This window comes from Chrysochloris asiatica, unplaced genomic scaffold (genome assembly GCF_000296735.1).
Source record: "Chrysochloris asiatica unplaced genomic scaffold, ChrAsi1.0 scaffold00002, whole genome shotgun sequence".
Taxonomy (NCBI): Eukaryota; Metazoa; Chordata; class Mammalia; order Afrosoricida; family Chrysochloridae; genus Chrysochloris; species Chrysochloris asiatica.
Window position 1 is genome coordinate 11,942,774 of NW_006408520.1, and position 18,086 is coordinate 11,960,859.

The following is an 18,086-nucleotide window of genomic DNA, read 5'->3' on the forward strand; positions in this document are numbered from 1 at the left end:
GGAATTCTCCGTCAAGTATGGTTGCAGCCATTTTTGTATTAGCAAGATTTTATTTGCATGTCCGATGATTTCTGCATTCCTTTGAGTCAACTCTCTTTGGAATGAGCACAAATATGGATCTCTTCCACTAGTCATTTTCCAAATTTCTTGGCATAGGTGAGTGAGTACCTCCTGTGTTTCGTTAGTTTGCTGAAGGATTTCAACTTGTATTCCATCAATTCTCAGTGCCTTGTTCTTTACCAGTGCCTTCAATGCACATTGGACTTCTTACAGCATCATTGGCTCTTGATCATATGCTACCTCTTGAAACAGAAGAATATTGACCATTTCTATTTGGTACATTGTCTCTGTGTATTCCTTCCATCTTCTTTTGATATTTGCTGCATCATTCAATATTTTGCTCGTAGAAACCTTCAATATTGCAAGTCAATCTTTAAATTTTTTCCTTCAGTTCTCTCAGCTTGAGGAATGCTGAGTTTGTTTTTCCCTTTTGGTTTTTTAACTCCAGGTTTTTGCACATTTTGTTATAATATTTGACCTTGTCTTCTTGAGATGACCTTTGTAATTTTCTGTTCAGCTCTTTTACCTTCTCATTTCTTCCTTTTGCTTTAGCATCTCTATGCTGGAGAGCAAGTTTCAAAGTCTTTAACATCGATTTTGGTCTTTTCTTTCTTTCTTGTCTTCTCAATGACCTTTTTTGCTTTCTTCAGACATATTTTTTTATGTCATCCCACAACTCTTCTAGTCTTCAGTCTTTAGTGTCTAATGCATCAAATCTGTTCTTCAGATGATCTGCAAACTAAGTTTTGGCATGTTCAAGGTCATATTTTGGTTCTTCTGTATGCATTTTAGTTTTCTTCAGCTTCAGCCTGAACTTGCAAATACCAGCTGATGATCTGTTTCCCAGTCCGCTGCTGTCCTTGTTTTGACTGCTGATATAGAGCTTTTGTACCATCTCTTTCCACAGATTTAAGTAAGTTTGATATCTGTGTATTCCATCTGGCGAGTCATCTTTTATGTTGTTTAAAAGTGGTATTTGCATTTAAGATGTCGTTATTCTTGCAAAATTCTATCATACGATCTCCTGCATCGTTTCTATTACCAAGGCCATATTTTCCAACTACTGGTTCTTCCTCTTTGTTTCCAACCTGTGCATTCCAATCTTCAGTAATTTTAATAACTCTTGATTGCATGTTGGATCACTTTCAGACTGAAGAAGTTGTAGAATTCTTCAATTTCTTTGTCACTGGTTTTAATTGCTGGTGTGTAAATTTGAATAATGGTGTTAAATGGTCTTTGTTGTATTCATACAGATATTATCCTATCACAGGCAGAGTTGTACTGATCTTCCTTAGTTCTTGTTAATGATGAATGTGACTCCATTCCTCTTCAATTTGTCATTCCCAGCATAGTAAACCATGTGATTGTCAGATTCAAAATGACCAATACCAGTTCATGTCAGTTCACTAATGCCTAGGATATTGATATTTATGTGTTTCATTTTATTTTTTACAATTTTCAGTTTTCGTAGATTCATACTTTGTATATTCCATGTTCTGATTTCTAATGAATTTTTAGAGCTGTTTCTCTTCATTTTGAGATGTGCCCCATTAGCAAGTGAAGTTCCCAAAGAGTTTATTCCATTTGTGTTGTCACAGTCAACTCTACTTTAAAGAGACAGCACTTCCCCATTCGTATTTTGAGTGCTTTTCAATTTGAGGGACTCATTTTCCGGCACTATATCAGACAATATTTTGAAGTTCTTCATCATGTTTCAGTATTAAGTATTCCGGTGCTGATAGCTTTCCCTTGCTTTTCATAAGGTTTTCAGTGACTAAATATTCAGAAGTAGTTAATCTCTCCTTCTTCTTAGTCTATCTTTGTCTGGAAGCTCAGCTGAAACCTATCCACCGTGTATTTGCAATGCCCTTGGCATAGCTTCCTGAATCACAGCAACACACACGCCACCACAGTATGACAAACTGACAGATGATTGTAGGTACAATTATGAACAAACTAAAATTCGGTCTTAAGGCAAGTATTTCAACAGAAAATCATGAGATCAGGAGAAAAATCTATTGTGTCTTCCTATATACAGAGCTACATATCCTTCTGCTGTTGACATAAGGCAGAAAGTTGTCTGATATCATTTATAAGATTCATTAAATAGGAGAGGTGCTTCTTTATTTTTCCAATTATTAATCAACCACTGCTGTAAGATAATTCTTCCTTAAACTAACCCTAAAGATTGCACCATTCCAGTTCATTCATGATTGCAGAGAACTAATAAAATATCATCAACAGTGATTTTTTCTTTCACTCTCCTCCATGTGCATTCCCACATTAAAATACACACATACCCAGCTCACCCCCACCTCACCCCACTTCAATTTATTAGTCCTGAATTTTTTCCCCATTTCCCTATATTAAACAGTTTAAATTTAGGTTTTGCTAATAGTCCTTTTAATAATAGCACAGTCCTGTGTGAGAACAGGAAAAATTATATTTACAACAACACTGTCCAATATTCAGAAATGTGCCCCCTAACCCGGAAATGTCCATGGCAGAAGTTGTCTGCCATAGCTGAAACTCAGACACCATCAGGTACTTTCTTGGATGTGCCAGAGACATATTAGTCTTTCAATTGACAACTTTGATGCCTTTTTACATATTAAGTGAACTTTGCTTTGCATTATGAATGGTGCCAAGCAGAAATAATTTCTATGCAAGTCATGGCAGTCTTTATCTACACACCACACACTCCTGTAAAATTAAAGTTCTGCTCAAATAACTTTTCTTTTCAGTGATGATTCGTAAGTGAAAGGATTTCTTCCTTTTGAATTAACGCGCCTTGTCCTTTCAGTAACCACTTTGGCTGAAAAAAAAACAATCAACCTGTATGTGGTTCCCAGTAATTTTTGTGTTTCAAAGATAAACAGAGAGAGGGAGCTAGCAGGAGAAGGGAGTAAAGCTGAGAGGAAAAGAGGGAGGGAAGAGAAGATCTTTATAAGCAAAAATACCTGATGAGATGTTACAAGCATGTAACTAGTACCCACTATGCTTTCCACATGCTATGCATGCAGTTTACATGAGGGTTTTCATTGATTCCATCCAAAATTCTTGTGAGTAGCATCAGCTCAGTGATCATTTATGTAAGGAAATATACAGTTTTAGTGCCAATTGAAGATTTTGGAATTAACTGTTTGACAAATGGTTAGACCCTGGTGTGTGTGGTTGTGGTGGTGGTAAACTTCCCATCTGCAAACCTGTTACCTCCTTTATGAATTAGATGCCCTTCCTTCACCCCCACCCCCTGTGGCTATGACCTCATGCATCTTCCAGTATCCCTATGAGTTAGAAATTAGGCAACCAGCATTCCTGCTGCTATGCTGAAAACTGCAGAGAAAAGACACAGACATGTCAGGTGGCTTTCCTAATATCATATAAACTGTAGTGAGATTACAGGAAATTTAATTTAGGCCTCCTGACTTGCTCTTGCCCATATCTCTGAGCAATAAAGACATTGCCACAAATTAAGTGCAAAGGGTTACCATGACCAGGGAGGGTAATTCTAAAGTTATCCCCTATTGTGTTTTAATATCAGTATGTTTTAAACAGCTTTTTGTTTATCTAATTGATTTTACATCTGTTAGTAATCTCCATACTGCTTTTTATATTAGAAAGGGATGGTATTATATGAGCTCGATTCACTGCTAACTGACTTTTTGCCAGGTTTCCTCATTGTGAACAGACTGATTTAATCTATGTTAATTCCAGCTCTGAGTTGAAGTGATTTTTGTAAGAGATTATCTGGACAAATCAGATGTGATGCAAGAGCAATTGTTGGCTGTTTGTGTTTTGCAGTCACAATATGGAGCATCCGTTTCTGCCAAGCCTGAACTACCCCTATTTTGCACTCCTATTGATCTGGTGGACATTAGTGTGGAAATGGCTGGATTGAAGTTTCCAAATCCTTTTGGTCTTGCTAGTGCATCTCCAGCTACCAGTGCATCCATGATTAGAAGAGCATTTGAAGCCGGATGGGGTTTCGCTCTGACCAAAACTTTTTCTCTTGATAAGGTAAGAAAATACTTTTGAAGTAATGTTTATGTGTCTATCGTGCATTTTAATTAGGGACTACATATTATACTGAAAAGTTTTTTGTTGTTTGTTTTTTTTTTCTGACCAAGGAATAAGAGATATTAAACTATTATTGACTAGATTGGAGAAACAGACAAGTACTTTATATAAAAAAGACCTGTTGAGATCTTAAATAACATCTAGCCAGCACCTTCTATGGTTCAAGTTGCCATGCATTTTCACGTGTTTTCTTTCAATCCTCTCAATAATCCTGTGAGAGCGCACCGTTGTAGTGATTATTTACAAGTGAGAAATTACAGTATTGTTTGTTAATTTAAGATTTGAGATTAACTATTTGGTACCTGTTTGGACCCTGAAAAAAAGAAACTTTCTTATGCACATGAGTGCATTATTCACATATTAGGTTTTCCTTTCCTCTATTCCTTTTATCCCATGGAAGAAAAAGGGCAAACATTTTTCGGTGTGTATTATAGAGTACAAAAATATAAATATTACTCAAATGGCTGTTATGTTTAATAATCACACCTCAATTGATTGTGATTTTGACATCATTCATTGTTTCATGATTTCTGTATGCGTGTGTGAATAAAGATACTTGCTTGAACTCAAAGTTAGGGAGACATTGATTTGTTTTGCACAAAATTCTGAGCTCCAAGTCATGTCAAAAGGAATCTTTCAGTGTAATGCTCTTCTCCAAATATCCTGGGATTAGTGTGGCATTATGACTTTGTATTTACACCACAAGGTGACACAATCAATGGAAAATGAAGTCTGTATTATAGTGTACACTGACTCTTTAAAGTGAACAAAGTATATGCAAACTATTTTCAAAGATGGAAAGGCATTACTTCAAAATAAGGTGATTTATGCAATAAAATGTTGCATTCCTAGATAGTTTTGAATTAGAAAAGTACAACAGAATTTAGGATTCTTAGACCATTTTCTGATAAAATTTTAAATACTCAATTTATCCATGTATTTAGCACTAACTGGTAGTTGGTAATAATTAATGTATAAGAATGTGTGACTCTAGTGACTAAGAAAAGGGCATCATTATTTAAATCAGCCTTATCCGTAGGCAAAGAAAATAGTAGAGAGCAAACATGCCCCATTAAGCACATTCTCTCTTCCTTTCTACTCTTAGTAGGATCAATAACTGGCATTATTATGGCTAGAACATTACAGCTGTCTTATTCTGACAGCTTTACAAGATGCTATGTGTAAGACTGGTCAAGAAAATCTAGAGAATCCTCATGAGTTAGGAAACCAGTGCGTGAAAATAATAGGCTTTTTAAATAGTCAAGCAAAGGGAAGTTTTACAAATAATTAGGCAGATACGTTTAAATACTTACGTTAAACAAAGTATAAAAATAAATAGAATATACTGGCTTCCACTTAAGAATACCCTGAATCAATTATTTGCAACCTGTACAGAATATTGATAGTATGTTTGTCTTTGTTTTAAATCATCCTTTAAGAACTACTGGGAATCTGTAATCAAATGGTTAATCCATTGGGGAAAACTGAGTATCAGCATTTAATGACCATATATTTGTTATTCTTTTTAAAAATCTATATATAAATACTATTAGGTGAGTAACACAAGTGAAGAAATATAGCCAGAAAATAAGTATTTGCTTTGAATGTGCTGTTTTCTTTCCTTGCAAAAAATTGAATTCTGATTAATCAGAGACATCTGTCTTTACTCTCTTGGTGACTTGCATTGATTTGTGTTGCTGTCTCTCAGTAATCTAGGAGTGGTCGCTTTTATTAGGATAACCAACAGAAATAACTCTGCAGGCTAACTTCCTTCTAAACCTCTAATTTGAATTTCTTTTTTAAACCTCTAATTTGAATTTAATCTATCAATTCAAAAGTCTATGATGTTGATTCAAAAAGAATGTTATGAACAAACGCAAATTAAATTTGGCACGTGAAACAGTGATGAGGGAGCAGGACACTCTATTTTACTTTATTTGATGGTGGGTACAACAAATATGTGGGCAGAGGTTATTTTAAGCATATGTACAGACTGTAATGGGCTTGTATAATGCCACTTTCAAGGAAGATCATTTTCTATATATAATTTTTCAAAATATTAGTTTGCATCTACTTATTTTATGTTGTCTCTAATTTGTGATCAAACCTGTTGTGAATACATAAATATGTCTTTGGAACTCTGTGTGTTCTTATTGGTGAAATGTTGTACTATGCAACTCAGTAACACGAGCATATGGTTTCCCCACAGCATTTTATTAAAAACATTATACGTACTATATATTTGCGTGACATTATCCTATCCCCCTTTTGATTAGGCTTATTATAATTTATTATGACAATTCAAAAAGCTACTTAAAATATATTACAATTCAGAATCTTGACATTTGAAATTTGGATGTTCTTATTATGACAGAGGTTATTCTATGGAGTTTTGTTATCATATGAAATATTAATATTTCAAAATACAGTTTTGATGAAGTACAATTTACCGAGCCTGCATATGATAAAGAAATTAAATGCTTACCAAGGGAGTTCCATAAAAATTAGAACCCTGCCTGAACATCTGCTGGAAATTTTATTATCCTGTCCTAGTGACAGTGTGGCTCCCTCGTTGTTTTTCTAGATTGACAGCTGAATATTGCACTGATTTCTGCAGCAAATATGTTTAGGTGAACTTTGTTTCCCTTTTTTTTTTTTTTTTTTAGGGGAGTTGAGAACATGCTTTTGATTTTCGTCTTATATTTTTTTATACTCTTGACATTTGTAGATGCCAGATTGAGGTCTAATACGCTGTAGCAACGATAGACCATTGACTTGCAGTGAAATGCCAGTTGATATCTCAGTAAACAGAAATGTTATTATTCTTTACTGTGCAGTCTGTATAAAAGCTGTATGTGCTTTCTTTAGGGAGGCAAATGATCAGATTCTTAATGTCAAATATAAAAAGATCTGTGTTTGCTTCTGTGTTAAATAACATCAAAGATGAATTTTATTAGCTATATTCCTCCTCCCAAAATCAGTCTTTCTAAGAATATCCCAAAATAACCAGATTGCTTTACTTTAAATTGTGTTTATGTTTTATGGTTTAAAAATCATTATAAGAATTATGTTTGATACAAATATATTTTAGGTACAAGCTTAAATTTTATAGTCAATGGTAAGTCAAGCTGTCAAGAATAAACTAAAGCTAAATGATCAAAACAAATTAGATAAATGTTCTGTTATCTGAGAGTATTAGAAAGGGTTTGGACTTGACAGAACTTAATCTGTGTTCCTATCATATTGATAGGAAATAGATTAGAATTTTTTTGTTTTAATTAGCCACTTCTGTAAATTTTGTTTTCACATAGAAGTATGCATAATATATTTTTATTTCTGCACAGGTTAGTAAATTAATGAAGAAGTCGTACTATTCTAAATCAAATTTAAATCTTACCTAAAATTCACTTCACTTATTAGGGAGATATTAGAGTAAATGTATGATTAATTTTTAGTAAGAAAATGTGTTGAATGCATATGCTTTGTTTTAATTGCTATCAGATGTTGGGAAAATTGGTGCATATACAATAAGTCTCAGAAAAATTCTTTGTACGTGAAAATTGTGAAATGCTAAAGATTCTTCATTATTTATTTGGAACCAATGTATTAATTAAAACTGTTCTCATAAAATATGACCTTATACTATGTATGAAAAGAGTATATGTACATTTTTAGTACAGATGTACTAAAATATAAGTTATGAAAAATTTAAATTGATAAATATTTCATAAATATTTGTTGAATCAGTGGATTAAAAGTGTATGGATTGATTTTTAGCAGCAGCATATGAACAGTTAGCACATAAAAAATTGACCATACTGAATATTATTAATCTCAATCAAAGGTAAAAAAAAGCCAGATTTATGATTTTGTATCATATATTTTGTTATATCTAAGGAGCCCTGATATGGCACTGTGGATTAATGTGCTAGAGTGCAAGATCAGTTTGAACCTCTAGGTGGCTGGTTCAAGTTTAATATGTGCTCCTAGAAAACCCTATACAGGGTCTCTATGAGTCAGAACCAACTGGATCCCACTTAACAACAGCAACAAACAAAGGATCTCTGGTAATGTAGGTGATTACAAGCTGGGCTCCAAATCTAAAGGTCAGCAGTTCAAATCTCTCAGTTGCTCCTTAGGATAAAGATGAGGTTTTCTGCTTCTGTAAAGATTTACAACCTTGGAAACCCTACGTAGGGTCGCTATGATTCGAAACCACCTCTATGGCACAAAATCGTCACCACCATACATGCCTAAAAGTTAAAATGTTAATGTCATTTTAAAATGTGTTTTAAAGCTTTAAATTGTCACATATACTAATATACAGAGACCTGCTCATTAAAGAAAGTAAGAATCACCCAACATTGGGAAGGGATATAGAAACCTTCTGGTCCAGCTATCTAAATTCATGTACCATTGGTCTTAATAAAAGAAATGTAACCTTGTTCTTGAATACTTTCAATTAAAAGGAATATGCTCAATCCTTAAAGTTTATTATACCTATGTTGTTACTTGCTTTCAAGTTGACACCAAACCATGATACCCCATGCACAGCTGAACAAAGTATGCCCACTCATATGCTATTTTCACAATATTTGGGTGAACTTGATTTTATAAACCTCCAAATCAGTATTCTCGTAATTTCTATCCATGTTTTCTAGTTCTGCCTTCTGAGATACCATGAATTAAATTAGTCACATTAATTAACACAAAATAATTGTTAATTTAAAAATAGGTTGTTTTATGTTTTGTTTCTAAATAAATGCATAACCTAGAGAAAGGCAAACAAATATGGAAGGCAGTGCTGTGTAGGTAAAAGAACTTTGGTCTGAAAGCCTTTGTGCAAAGCTACCTTTAAATCATATTCATGTTGTTTAAATCATATCCATGTTGCATTCAAGAAATCAAACAACATACTGCACTAGGAAAACCTGCTGCACAAGACCTCTTTAAAGTGTTAAAGAAAAAAGATGTCAGTTTGAGGACTAAGGTATGCCTGACCCAAACCATGGTATTTTCAGTAACCTCATACACATGTAAAAGTTGGACAGTGACTAAGGAAAACCATAGAAGAATTGATGAATATGAGTTGTAGCGCTGGAGGAGAATATTGAAAGTACCATGGATTACCAAAAGAAGAAATCTGTCTGTGTTTAAAGAAGTATAGCCAAAGTGTCCCCTAGAAGCTAGGATAGCCAAACTTCATCTCTCATGTTGTTGTTGTTGTTGTTATGTGCCGTGGAGTCGGTTCCGACTCATAGCGACCCTGTACAGGATTTCCAAGGCCGTAAATCTTTACGGGAGCAGAAAGCCTTCTCTTTCTCTCGCGGAACAGCTGGTAGTTTCGAACTGATGACCTTGCGGTTCACAGCCTGATTCGTAACCTCATACTTCAGACATATTATCAGGAGGAACCAGTCACTGGATATTTGGTAAAGTGGAGGGACAGAGAAAAAGAGGAAGAACCCAATTAGATGGATTGTCACAGTGGAGGTAGCAATGGTCTCAAGTTTAGCAATGTTTGTGAGGTTGACCCAGGACCACAAAGTCTTCAAATCTGTTGTGCATAGGTTCGCTGTGAATCATTACTGACTCTGTAGCACCTAACAACAACAGCGACAACATGTTGTTTAGCATTGCAAGTTGTCATTATCATCATCATTATCTGTATTATTGTTGTTTTTGTAGTTAGGTCTCATGGAGTTGATTTTGACTCTGTAACCCCATATGCCAAAGTAGAAATGTCTCATAGGATTTTCTTTGCTTATAATCTTTATAAGCAGATCGCCATTTCTTTTGCCCATGCTGGGAGAGTTTGAACCAACCTTTTGGTTAATAGACAAGCACTTAAGCATTTTGCTACCAGGGTTCCTTATTTGTATTTATTAACTGCTGTTTATTGATTTACTATTACTTTTTTCAGCCTCAGAAACTCTGTACAGGCTCAGATGCACATCGACGGCACATAACAAATGCAATTTTGAGTACTTAAAATTTATAGATACGACTAAATGTTTTAAAGGATCTCTGATAGTTACGAATCAGGCTGGTAACCTCAGGGTCAGCATTTTGAAACTACTAGCTGTTCCTCGGGAGAAAGATGAGGCTTTCTGTTCCCGCAAAGATTTATAGCCTTGGAAACCCTGTGCAGGGTCGCTATGAGTCGGAACCGACTTCATGAAACATAACATATACAGTTTCAATGGCACCAGAATGGTGCTAGGCATTAGATAATTTAAAACTTGAGACCTATATAATAGAAGCATTTTATCTGCCAACCCGAATGGAATTCAGTTCCATGGTTAGCCAAAGTTTGAAAAGAAGTGAATGATAGCTCTCTTGAGTTCATGGAATGAACTAAAGTCATCAAATCTAATCTCACAGTAAGCAGTTTGAAACTACCAGCTGTTCTTCAGGAGAAAGATAGGCTTTCTGCTCCCATAAAGATTTACAGAGTACCAAAACTCTTTTTGGGAAGGGCACATAACAACAACAACAACAAGTGTATTTATTTTTATTTTTTATTAAGTCTTCACAAGATCCCTGTATGGTAGATAGTATTTGTTTTTATTTTTCTAATAGTGATAGGCTGACAAAGTTAAATAAACGGGTTAAAGATTAAAACAATTATTTATTTCTCCACAATTATATTCATGGTCAATTTGGACTGAGTTTACATGGACAGTTCTTCTGCTTCACATGTCTACTAAGCTCATTCATGAATTTGTAGTCAGTTGGAAGGCTATTGAAGGACTGGCAAGATGACCTCATTCACATTACTGTCTGAGGCCATATATTATAACAATACTTTCTGAGGCCCCAGGCTGTTGTCTGGGACCTTAGATAGTATTGCTATAATCACTGAGTTGACTGGTCTCTTTCTTTCTTCATAATCTTCCTTATATCATAGTGCCTCAGTGCTGAAGGAGGCTAGTGTGGGATGGTCACCAGCTGGCAGTGTGCAAGGAGGGCAGAAGTTGAAGCTGCAAGGCCACTAGAAGCAACATCTCAAAAATTACAAGCTATCATTTTCAGTATATACTTTTGATCAAAGTAATTACAAAGTCAGTTAGGATTCAAGTGGTAGGAAAATGCCATTCATTTATTACTGAAGGGACTAGTATATAATATTGAATGGGTATGGCAGTCATCTTTGTAGTCTATCCTAGCAGCCATCTGGTCACTTCATATCTTTCTCATATGCACAATGCAATCACCCCTTTACACGTCACCCAAAATGTCATTCAATCATAACATTATGCTCTATTCATGATCTTACGATCTGCATCAGCTTCAAGTATATATGAGGCTTGTTACATGCTGTTCCTCTTTATCCAGGTTCGATGATGCCTCTATAGACCCAGTAGTCATTGAACTGACTGTGTCAGAACAGAATTGTGCTCTATAGGTTTTCAAAAGCTAGTTTTCCAGAAGTAGGCATTTCTTTCAAGGTGCATATTTGTGAGGTTACACCACCAACATTTCCATTAGAAGCTGAATGTATTAACCAATTGCATCACTCATACTCCCATATACCTCATACATAAAATGATGTGAGCAAGAGCATCACAATATGAGGATGAGTCCAAACATATTGCTACTAGGATTCCAGTTATTACATGCAGGGTTTATTCCAAACAAACTATGTCTAAATACATTTCTGCAATAAAAGGATGGCTGTAAACAAGTACACTCAATAATATACACTTGTGTTAGTCTCATTAAACCACCTTCAAAAAAAAAGGGGGCTAATCACACTGACCTCAGTAACAGGGTAGGAACACAAGGTTTAAAGGGATAAAAGATAAATACTGCTATATACACATTAATGCTACAGCAGTGTTCTACAGGTAGATACATGGACTCAGGTTGATCATGGAGGCTTTTTAGAAAGATGTTTTAAGAAAATTAAAAATTGTATCGATGAGAAAAAGACCAGGATTATTTTCCATCACAAAATGCAACTAATGTTTAAGGGTAGCAAGGGCGGTCCTATACAATTGTTGTTGGGAAGTCTTACCTCATACACCCTACAGTCCTGATCTTGCCCCTTCAAAGAACTTTTAAAGGAATATGATGTGAGTCTCTTGTTGTTAAGTGCTGTCGAGCCGGTTCTCACCCATAGTGACCCTATATAGGATTTCCAAGGAGCATCTGTTGTGCTTGAACTGCCGACCTTGCAGTTCAAACAGCTTTGCAGTCTGGTGCATTAACCCACAGTACTACATCAGAACTCCTCACTAGAGATTGCCAAATATGCCATTGTGATGTGCTGTAAATCAAAGAGCACAAAATTTTGTGAGGGAAGGGTTAGAGAGATGGAATCACTGCCTTCAGAAGTATTTAGACCTAAATGGAGGATATGATGAGAAACAGCAGCTTCATTGTCTGTTGTTTTCGTTTAATAAAAGTGTCTATTACTTTGTAACAACACTTTCTGACTTACCCTCATATGTATGTTGCTGTTTTTAAGTGTCAGTGAGTTGCTTCCAACTCATTGTGATCCTGTATGGGGTTTCTGAGGAACAACTGGTGGGTTTGAACCACCAACCTTGTGGTTCAAGTTCAGTTCTTATCTTTCAGCTCCAGGAGTCCTCATTCAGAAAAGGAAGAAATGAAGGCACATAGAAGTCACTGGTCCTTTGAAATTTTGAAATTAATTTAAGCACATGTTGTCAGGGCCACTTATCAGCAAGTGTACATGTCTTCTTTTGTTTCAGTTTTTATTGTGAATTGCGTGATAGTTTACATGGGAGAACATAGGTTTTACACTCATCGTTTCATTGCAATGATTAAAATCTCCACCATGCTTCACCATTCAACAGTATTTGCTTCTATTCGCTCTTTTCGTTTTTCCCAGGGGGTGAATGTACATAAAAACACTCAGGAATATATAATCATTTAAACAACCAAAGGGCCTACTCTGCCAGCCTTTCTCTTTCCATGAGTCTAGAATCCTCAACTGCTCTCTCTCTCTCCATGTCATCATCTCAGCTGCTTCCTCTCTCCATGCCCTCATCTCTGCCTCCATCTCTGGTGTCACTACTTCTCTGGATAGGGTCCCACATTCCGCTCGTGCTCTTCTTCCATGATGGTCCTAGGTCCCTGTGTTTCTGGACTGTAAGATTAACTACCCGCCCCCCCTCGTCCCCCTTATGTTACAAAATTTCTACAGGGTATGTTTCTTGTTTAAGTCCTAATAGTCCCTGCCAATGGTTCCTGCCTTAAAGAGTCATAGAATCCCTACCTGAGTGAATCTGCTGGGACCTGCTTTAAGTCTTTCTAGGGTCATAACTGGAGTCCTGGTGTGGTGCTGTGAACTAATGCGTCAAACTGCAAAGTCATTTGAACTGCAAGATCGGTGGTTCAAGCTCACCAGCTGCTCCTTGGAAATACTATACAGGGTTGCTGTGGGTTGCAATTGACTCGGTGGCACTGACAGCACTTAACAACAACAACAACAGCAACAAGATCATAACTAAGTGGTTTACATAAAACCCTTGATGTTATCTTTAATCTGAAGTCATACCTAACTTTGAGACTAATTCTTACACTTCAAAAAAACAAACAGTATAAAATACTATTTTGTTTTCAACTCAGCAATTTCTGATCTTTCTTGATTTGCTTAGCAAATTAAATAGGTGCTTTTTAAAATTTTCCTCTCTTATATGTTCTTTTTTATTGATAAAAACACTCAAATGACTCATCATTTGATCTAGAGAATTGTAGTCAGATTTACAAATGCATTAGTGTGTATTCTATATTCTAAATTATCATCAGTGACATTCTAGCCAGTTGTTTTGCCATTACATAATATAGGCTGCTCTTCCCAGAAAATAACAATTTTCATACTGCATTTTAAGCCTCCATTAAAATTTGTCCACCATTCTTCCAGCCTTTGCTAGCACCTTTTCCATTTACTCAGAGCCAATGGCACATGCTTTAAGATTTTGTTATGTTAGCAAGCATAACTGATTTCTGTACCATTTTCAGTGACTATGTATGAAACCACATAAGTTAGTGGTGTTAAAAAAATTAGTATCCTTCATTTAGTACTTTGAGAGTCTAGTCAGGTCTCAGTTTGACTGGTCTGCCTTTGCTTCATGTGGTATTGATGGACCTCACTCTTGCCTTTGAAATCATTTGACAGATTGCTTGGTGATTGGATAGTCCCTGATGGCTTTATTCACATGACAAGTTCTTCTGATGACATGACTGGGTCTGTGTCTCTTTATATGGTGTATTCTTCAAGGAGGCTAAACTATTCTTGTTCTAAAAGGCAAAAGGGGAAATTGCAGTACCTCTTGAAACCTAGACTCATAAATCACAAAGCATAATGACCACTGTGTTCTATTGGTTAAAGCAAGTCTCAAAGCCATACCTGGCACAAAGAACATAGAGATACTTCCTTCCATCACAAGACGTAATTCACTACATCAGGATTTGAACCCAGACCTATTTGATTGCAAATTCATGCTCTCCACACCATACCAGTCGGCTTCAGAATTTGTTCTCTCTGTCTGTAATGGAGGTAGTTTGACAGCATCAGTATTCTACAGAGACCTGAAGTTCATCTGACCAGGTGTACTGAGAACCCTTCATTCACTGCTTCAAGCAGAGTAGCAGCAATGCTTTCATTTCTATTGAAGTTCTATATAAATTTTTATTATGAGACAACAAAAGTGAGACAGTTACAAACTCACAGAAAAATAGAGGGACCGAGAAGCAGATGGATAGTGACAGATAGAGAGAATGTTCATTAGTGCTTTTCTTCAAAAAAAAAAAAGAAAATAATTTGAACATATGGATGGAGCTCAATAAATCTCAATGATCATAAGTCCATTACTTACTTAATATTTTGTGTTTTTGTGAATATACTGTAGTCTGATACTAATCTCCTCCTATACTGTTTTATCTCAATTTACACTGTCCCTCTTTCTAATTCTCCAACATCGCAGGCATCTTCTTATCTAAGGTTCCTTTTTGCTTGATGCTTGTTCTGCTTGGCATGCTCTGCTTTCAGATCTTTACATGATGGGCTCTTGCTTCTCTTTCAGTTCTCAAATAAAAAATTACCTCCTTTAAGAAGTGTTTACTGACCACACAAAATTCTGTGCCATATTACCTTGGTTGTTTTTGCTTTTATTTTGGTTTTGTTTTTTTTTTTGCTGCATTTATTGCCATATGAAATCATCATGCTCTTAATAATTTGCTGTTTACTTGTTGATTTTCTCTTTTAGCCACTTGAAGGTAAGCCCCATAAGAGGACAGATGTTATTTCTCTTGCTAACTATTGTCTACCCAGTACCAAGAACAATTTCTAGGAGATAGGAAGGACTCAATCCGTACTTGTTAGATGGATGAATAATTATAGGATTCTAATTTGAATCACAATTCCACATGACAGCTCTTCAGTTACTTGGAGACAGCTCTCATGTCCTAACCATAGATGTTATTTTCTCCCTTTCTAAATAGTCCTGTTTTCCGTCATATAATAAGGTTTGCACACATTTTACCTTGTAGGTTGTCTGTTCTCCCATGTGGATTTCAAGAAAGTTTTTTTCAGTCCACATTATCTTAATTGAGAGGAAGTTGCCTGCAGTTGTACAAATTGCTAGCACATAGCAACCAGATGAGTATTCAGGAATAATACTGACAGGACTATAAATGCTAAAAATAATATTTGGAGTTGTTAAGACAAATTTCATAAATATGTCACATAATAATATTTTAGAATGTGGATAATTCTCTTTGGATTTCAGTAGAGAACATTACATTTTACTTTTGTAATTTGTTTTGGAAAGCCTTATTAGAAATACAAGTATGGAATTTTTAAAACATTAAATCAAACTGATTTATTTTATTAGTATTAAGAGTTTCTACATTTAATTTCTTAAAAGTCTGTGAAATAATGAACACCAGTTCGGGGCATTATTGTCACTGCTACAGTTCTGGCTCCAAAATCGTATTCATAATGAATGGTCATTTATTATGTAATATTGTTCTCCAGATATATACATATATTAAGTAAGGATTTATACTTATTTAAATAAACTCAATGTAAACTTCTCATTTGGAGGACTTTTAACATGCTAAAAACAGAACTGATTTCTGATTACTAATAGCTGGCTTGCCTTCAGGTTACATTTTAAAAAGTTATTTTATTTAGGTTTCTTTTACTGAAATTTGTGAAACTGAATCATTGTCAAATAAGTTTATTAAAAGGGCACAGTTCAAATGTGGTAGTATTATGGGAGATCCCATTCAAATGTTGAGTTCAGGGTGATTTTAGCTATCTCTTCTATGAATTAACCTTGAGCTCTTCAACAACAAAAGAATGTGTGTGTGTGTGTGTGTGCTATACACTCATTTGTGTGTATGATTTCAATACTGAAGCTAAATCATGTAATTGGAATCTAACATTATACAACATTATCTTTTCCCAAAGTTCTAAGTTAATGATAAATTATAGCTATGTCATATATGCTAGATTTTCCTTGTCAAATAGAAAATATAGGATATAATATTTTACTCCAGAGATTAATATGTATATTTCTATTATTAAGTAGAAATCATCTAATTATATTCAAAATAATATCTTTCTTTAAGCAAGTAAAACATTAAGGTTATTTAAACTGCTCCCGTGATTTTTATATTTTTATTTTACAATTTGAGGTAGTTGACTATGAAGTAGACTAATCAATTTTCCAGCATAATTACATCTTTACCCCTTTTCAGACTGTGATTTCACACTTGTTAATTGTTAATCATTTTAGTAGGGTGGACGAAGTGAGACTCAAATAGATTTTTTAATAATATAAATTGACATGTACTATTTTGATCTGGACTAGGTGGTAGTATTTTACTCATAATGGAAAATGCTTCTTCAGTTTCTTTATTTTATTTTTTTAAAAGATCTGGTGTTACATTAATAGAAAAGTCTTATATTATAGCTTAATTGACATTTCTTTAAAATACAATTCTGCTATTTGAGAAACTAATTTTATCCTTATCCTTTCTCACATTTTTTTTTTTTTTTAAGATTTTTAAATTCAATTAGATTAAAATTCCTGTATTCCCAAGGGGGAGTTTTAACTTACACTATATTGAATGGATGTTATACAATGTGAATAATTTCATCAGTGTCACTGAATTCTACATGTTGAGATGGTTGAATTGCTGTATGTTTAGTTGTGTATATTTTCAGCAGTATTTTTTTTAATGTTTTATTGTGAATTATGTGATAGTTTACATGGGAGAACATTAGCTATCATATATCATTTCATTACCATGCTTTCAATCCTCTCCATGTATCATCAGTCAACCAAAGGGTATACACTGCAAGCCTGCCCCCTGGTCATCAGCACACAGCCCCTATCCCTCTCTGGCTCTAGAGTCCCCAGCCACTCTATCTCTCCATGGCATCCTCTCTGCCTCCATCTCTGTAGTCACTGTTTCTCTGGGTAAGGTCCCACACTCCACTCTTCACTCTTGATGGTCCCACGGACCTCTGCTCCTGGACTGCAAAGTCAATCACTCCCCTACTTTTGCTACAAAATGCCTACCTTTACATTTCCAATCCTCACAGTCAGTTCTGATAGCAATTATTCACTATTGTGCCACATGAGTGCTATCCCCACCTCCTTTCATCAGTCCCGCCCTGACAGATTGGATACTACTCTGTGGAGAGTCTACCCTCCTCGATGCCCTCTGGATCTAGGCTCTCTCTACAAAGCTTGTAACCTTCTTGCCTTTATAGCCCCCACCTCCAGCACTATTTTTCTAAAAGAAAACCTCCATATCTTGTGTCTGTTAAATTGAAGAAATTTTTTGTTGACATTAACATGGATGAAGTTCCATATTACTATCCTTGGCTTTTTATTTCATGTATATTAAATGACATTCTAGTCACTCTTAAGTTGTTGCTTTTGTTATGTGCTGTGGAG

General features: G+C 35.2%; 1 protein-coding gene across 1 annotated transcript in view; it reads left to right on the plus strand.

Moving 5' to 3' along the window:
- DPYD (dihydropyrimidine dehydrogenase) overlaps positions 1–18,086 on the plus strand; it is a 1,478,957-nt gene that overhangs the window by 704,444 nt on the left and 756,427 nt on the right. Inside the window, exon 17 of the mRNA XM_006831042.1 lies at positions 3,865–4,080. Coding sequence (XP_006831105.1) covers positions 3,865–4,080 — 216 coding nt within the window. The remainder of the gene's footprint in view (positions 1–3,864; positions 4,081–18,086) is intronic.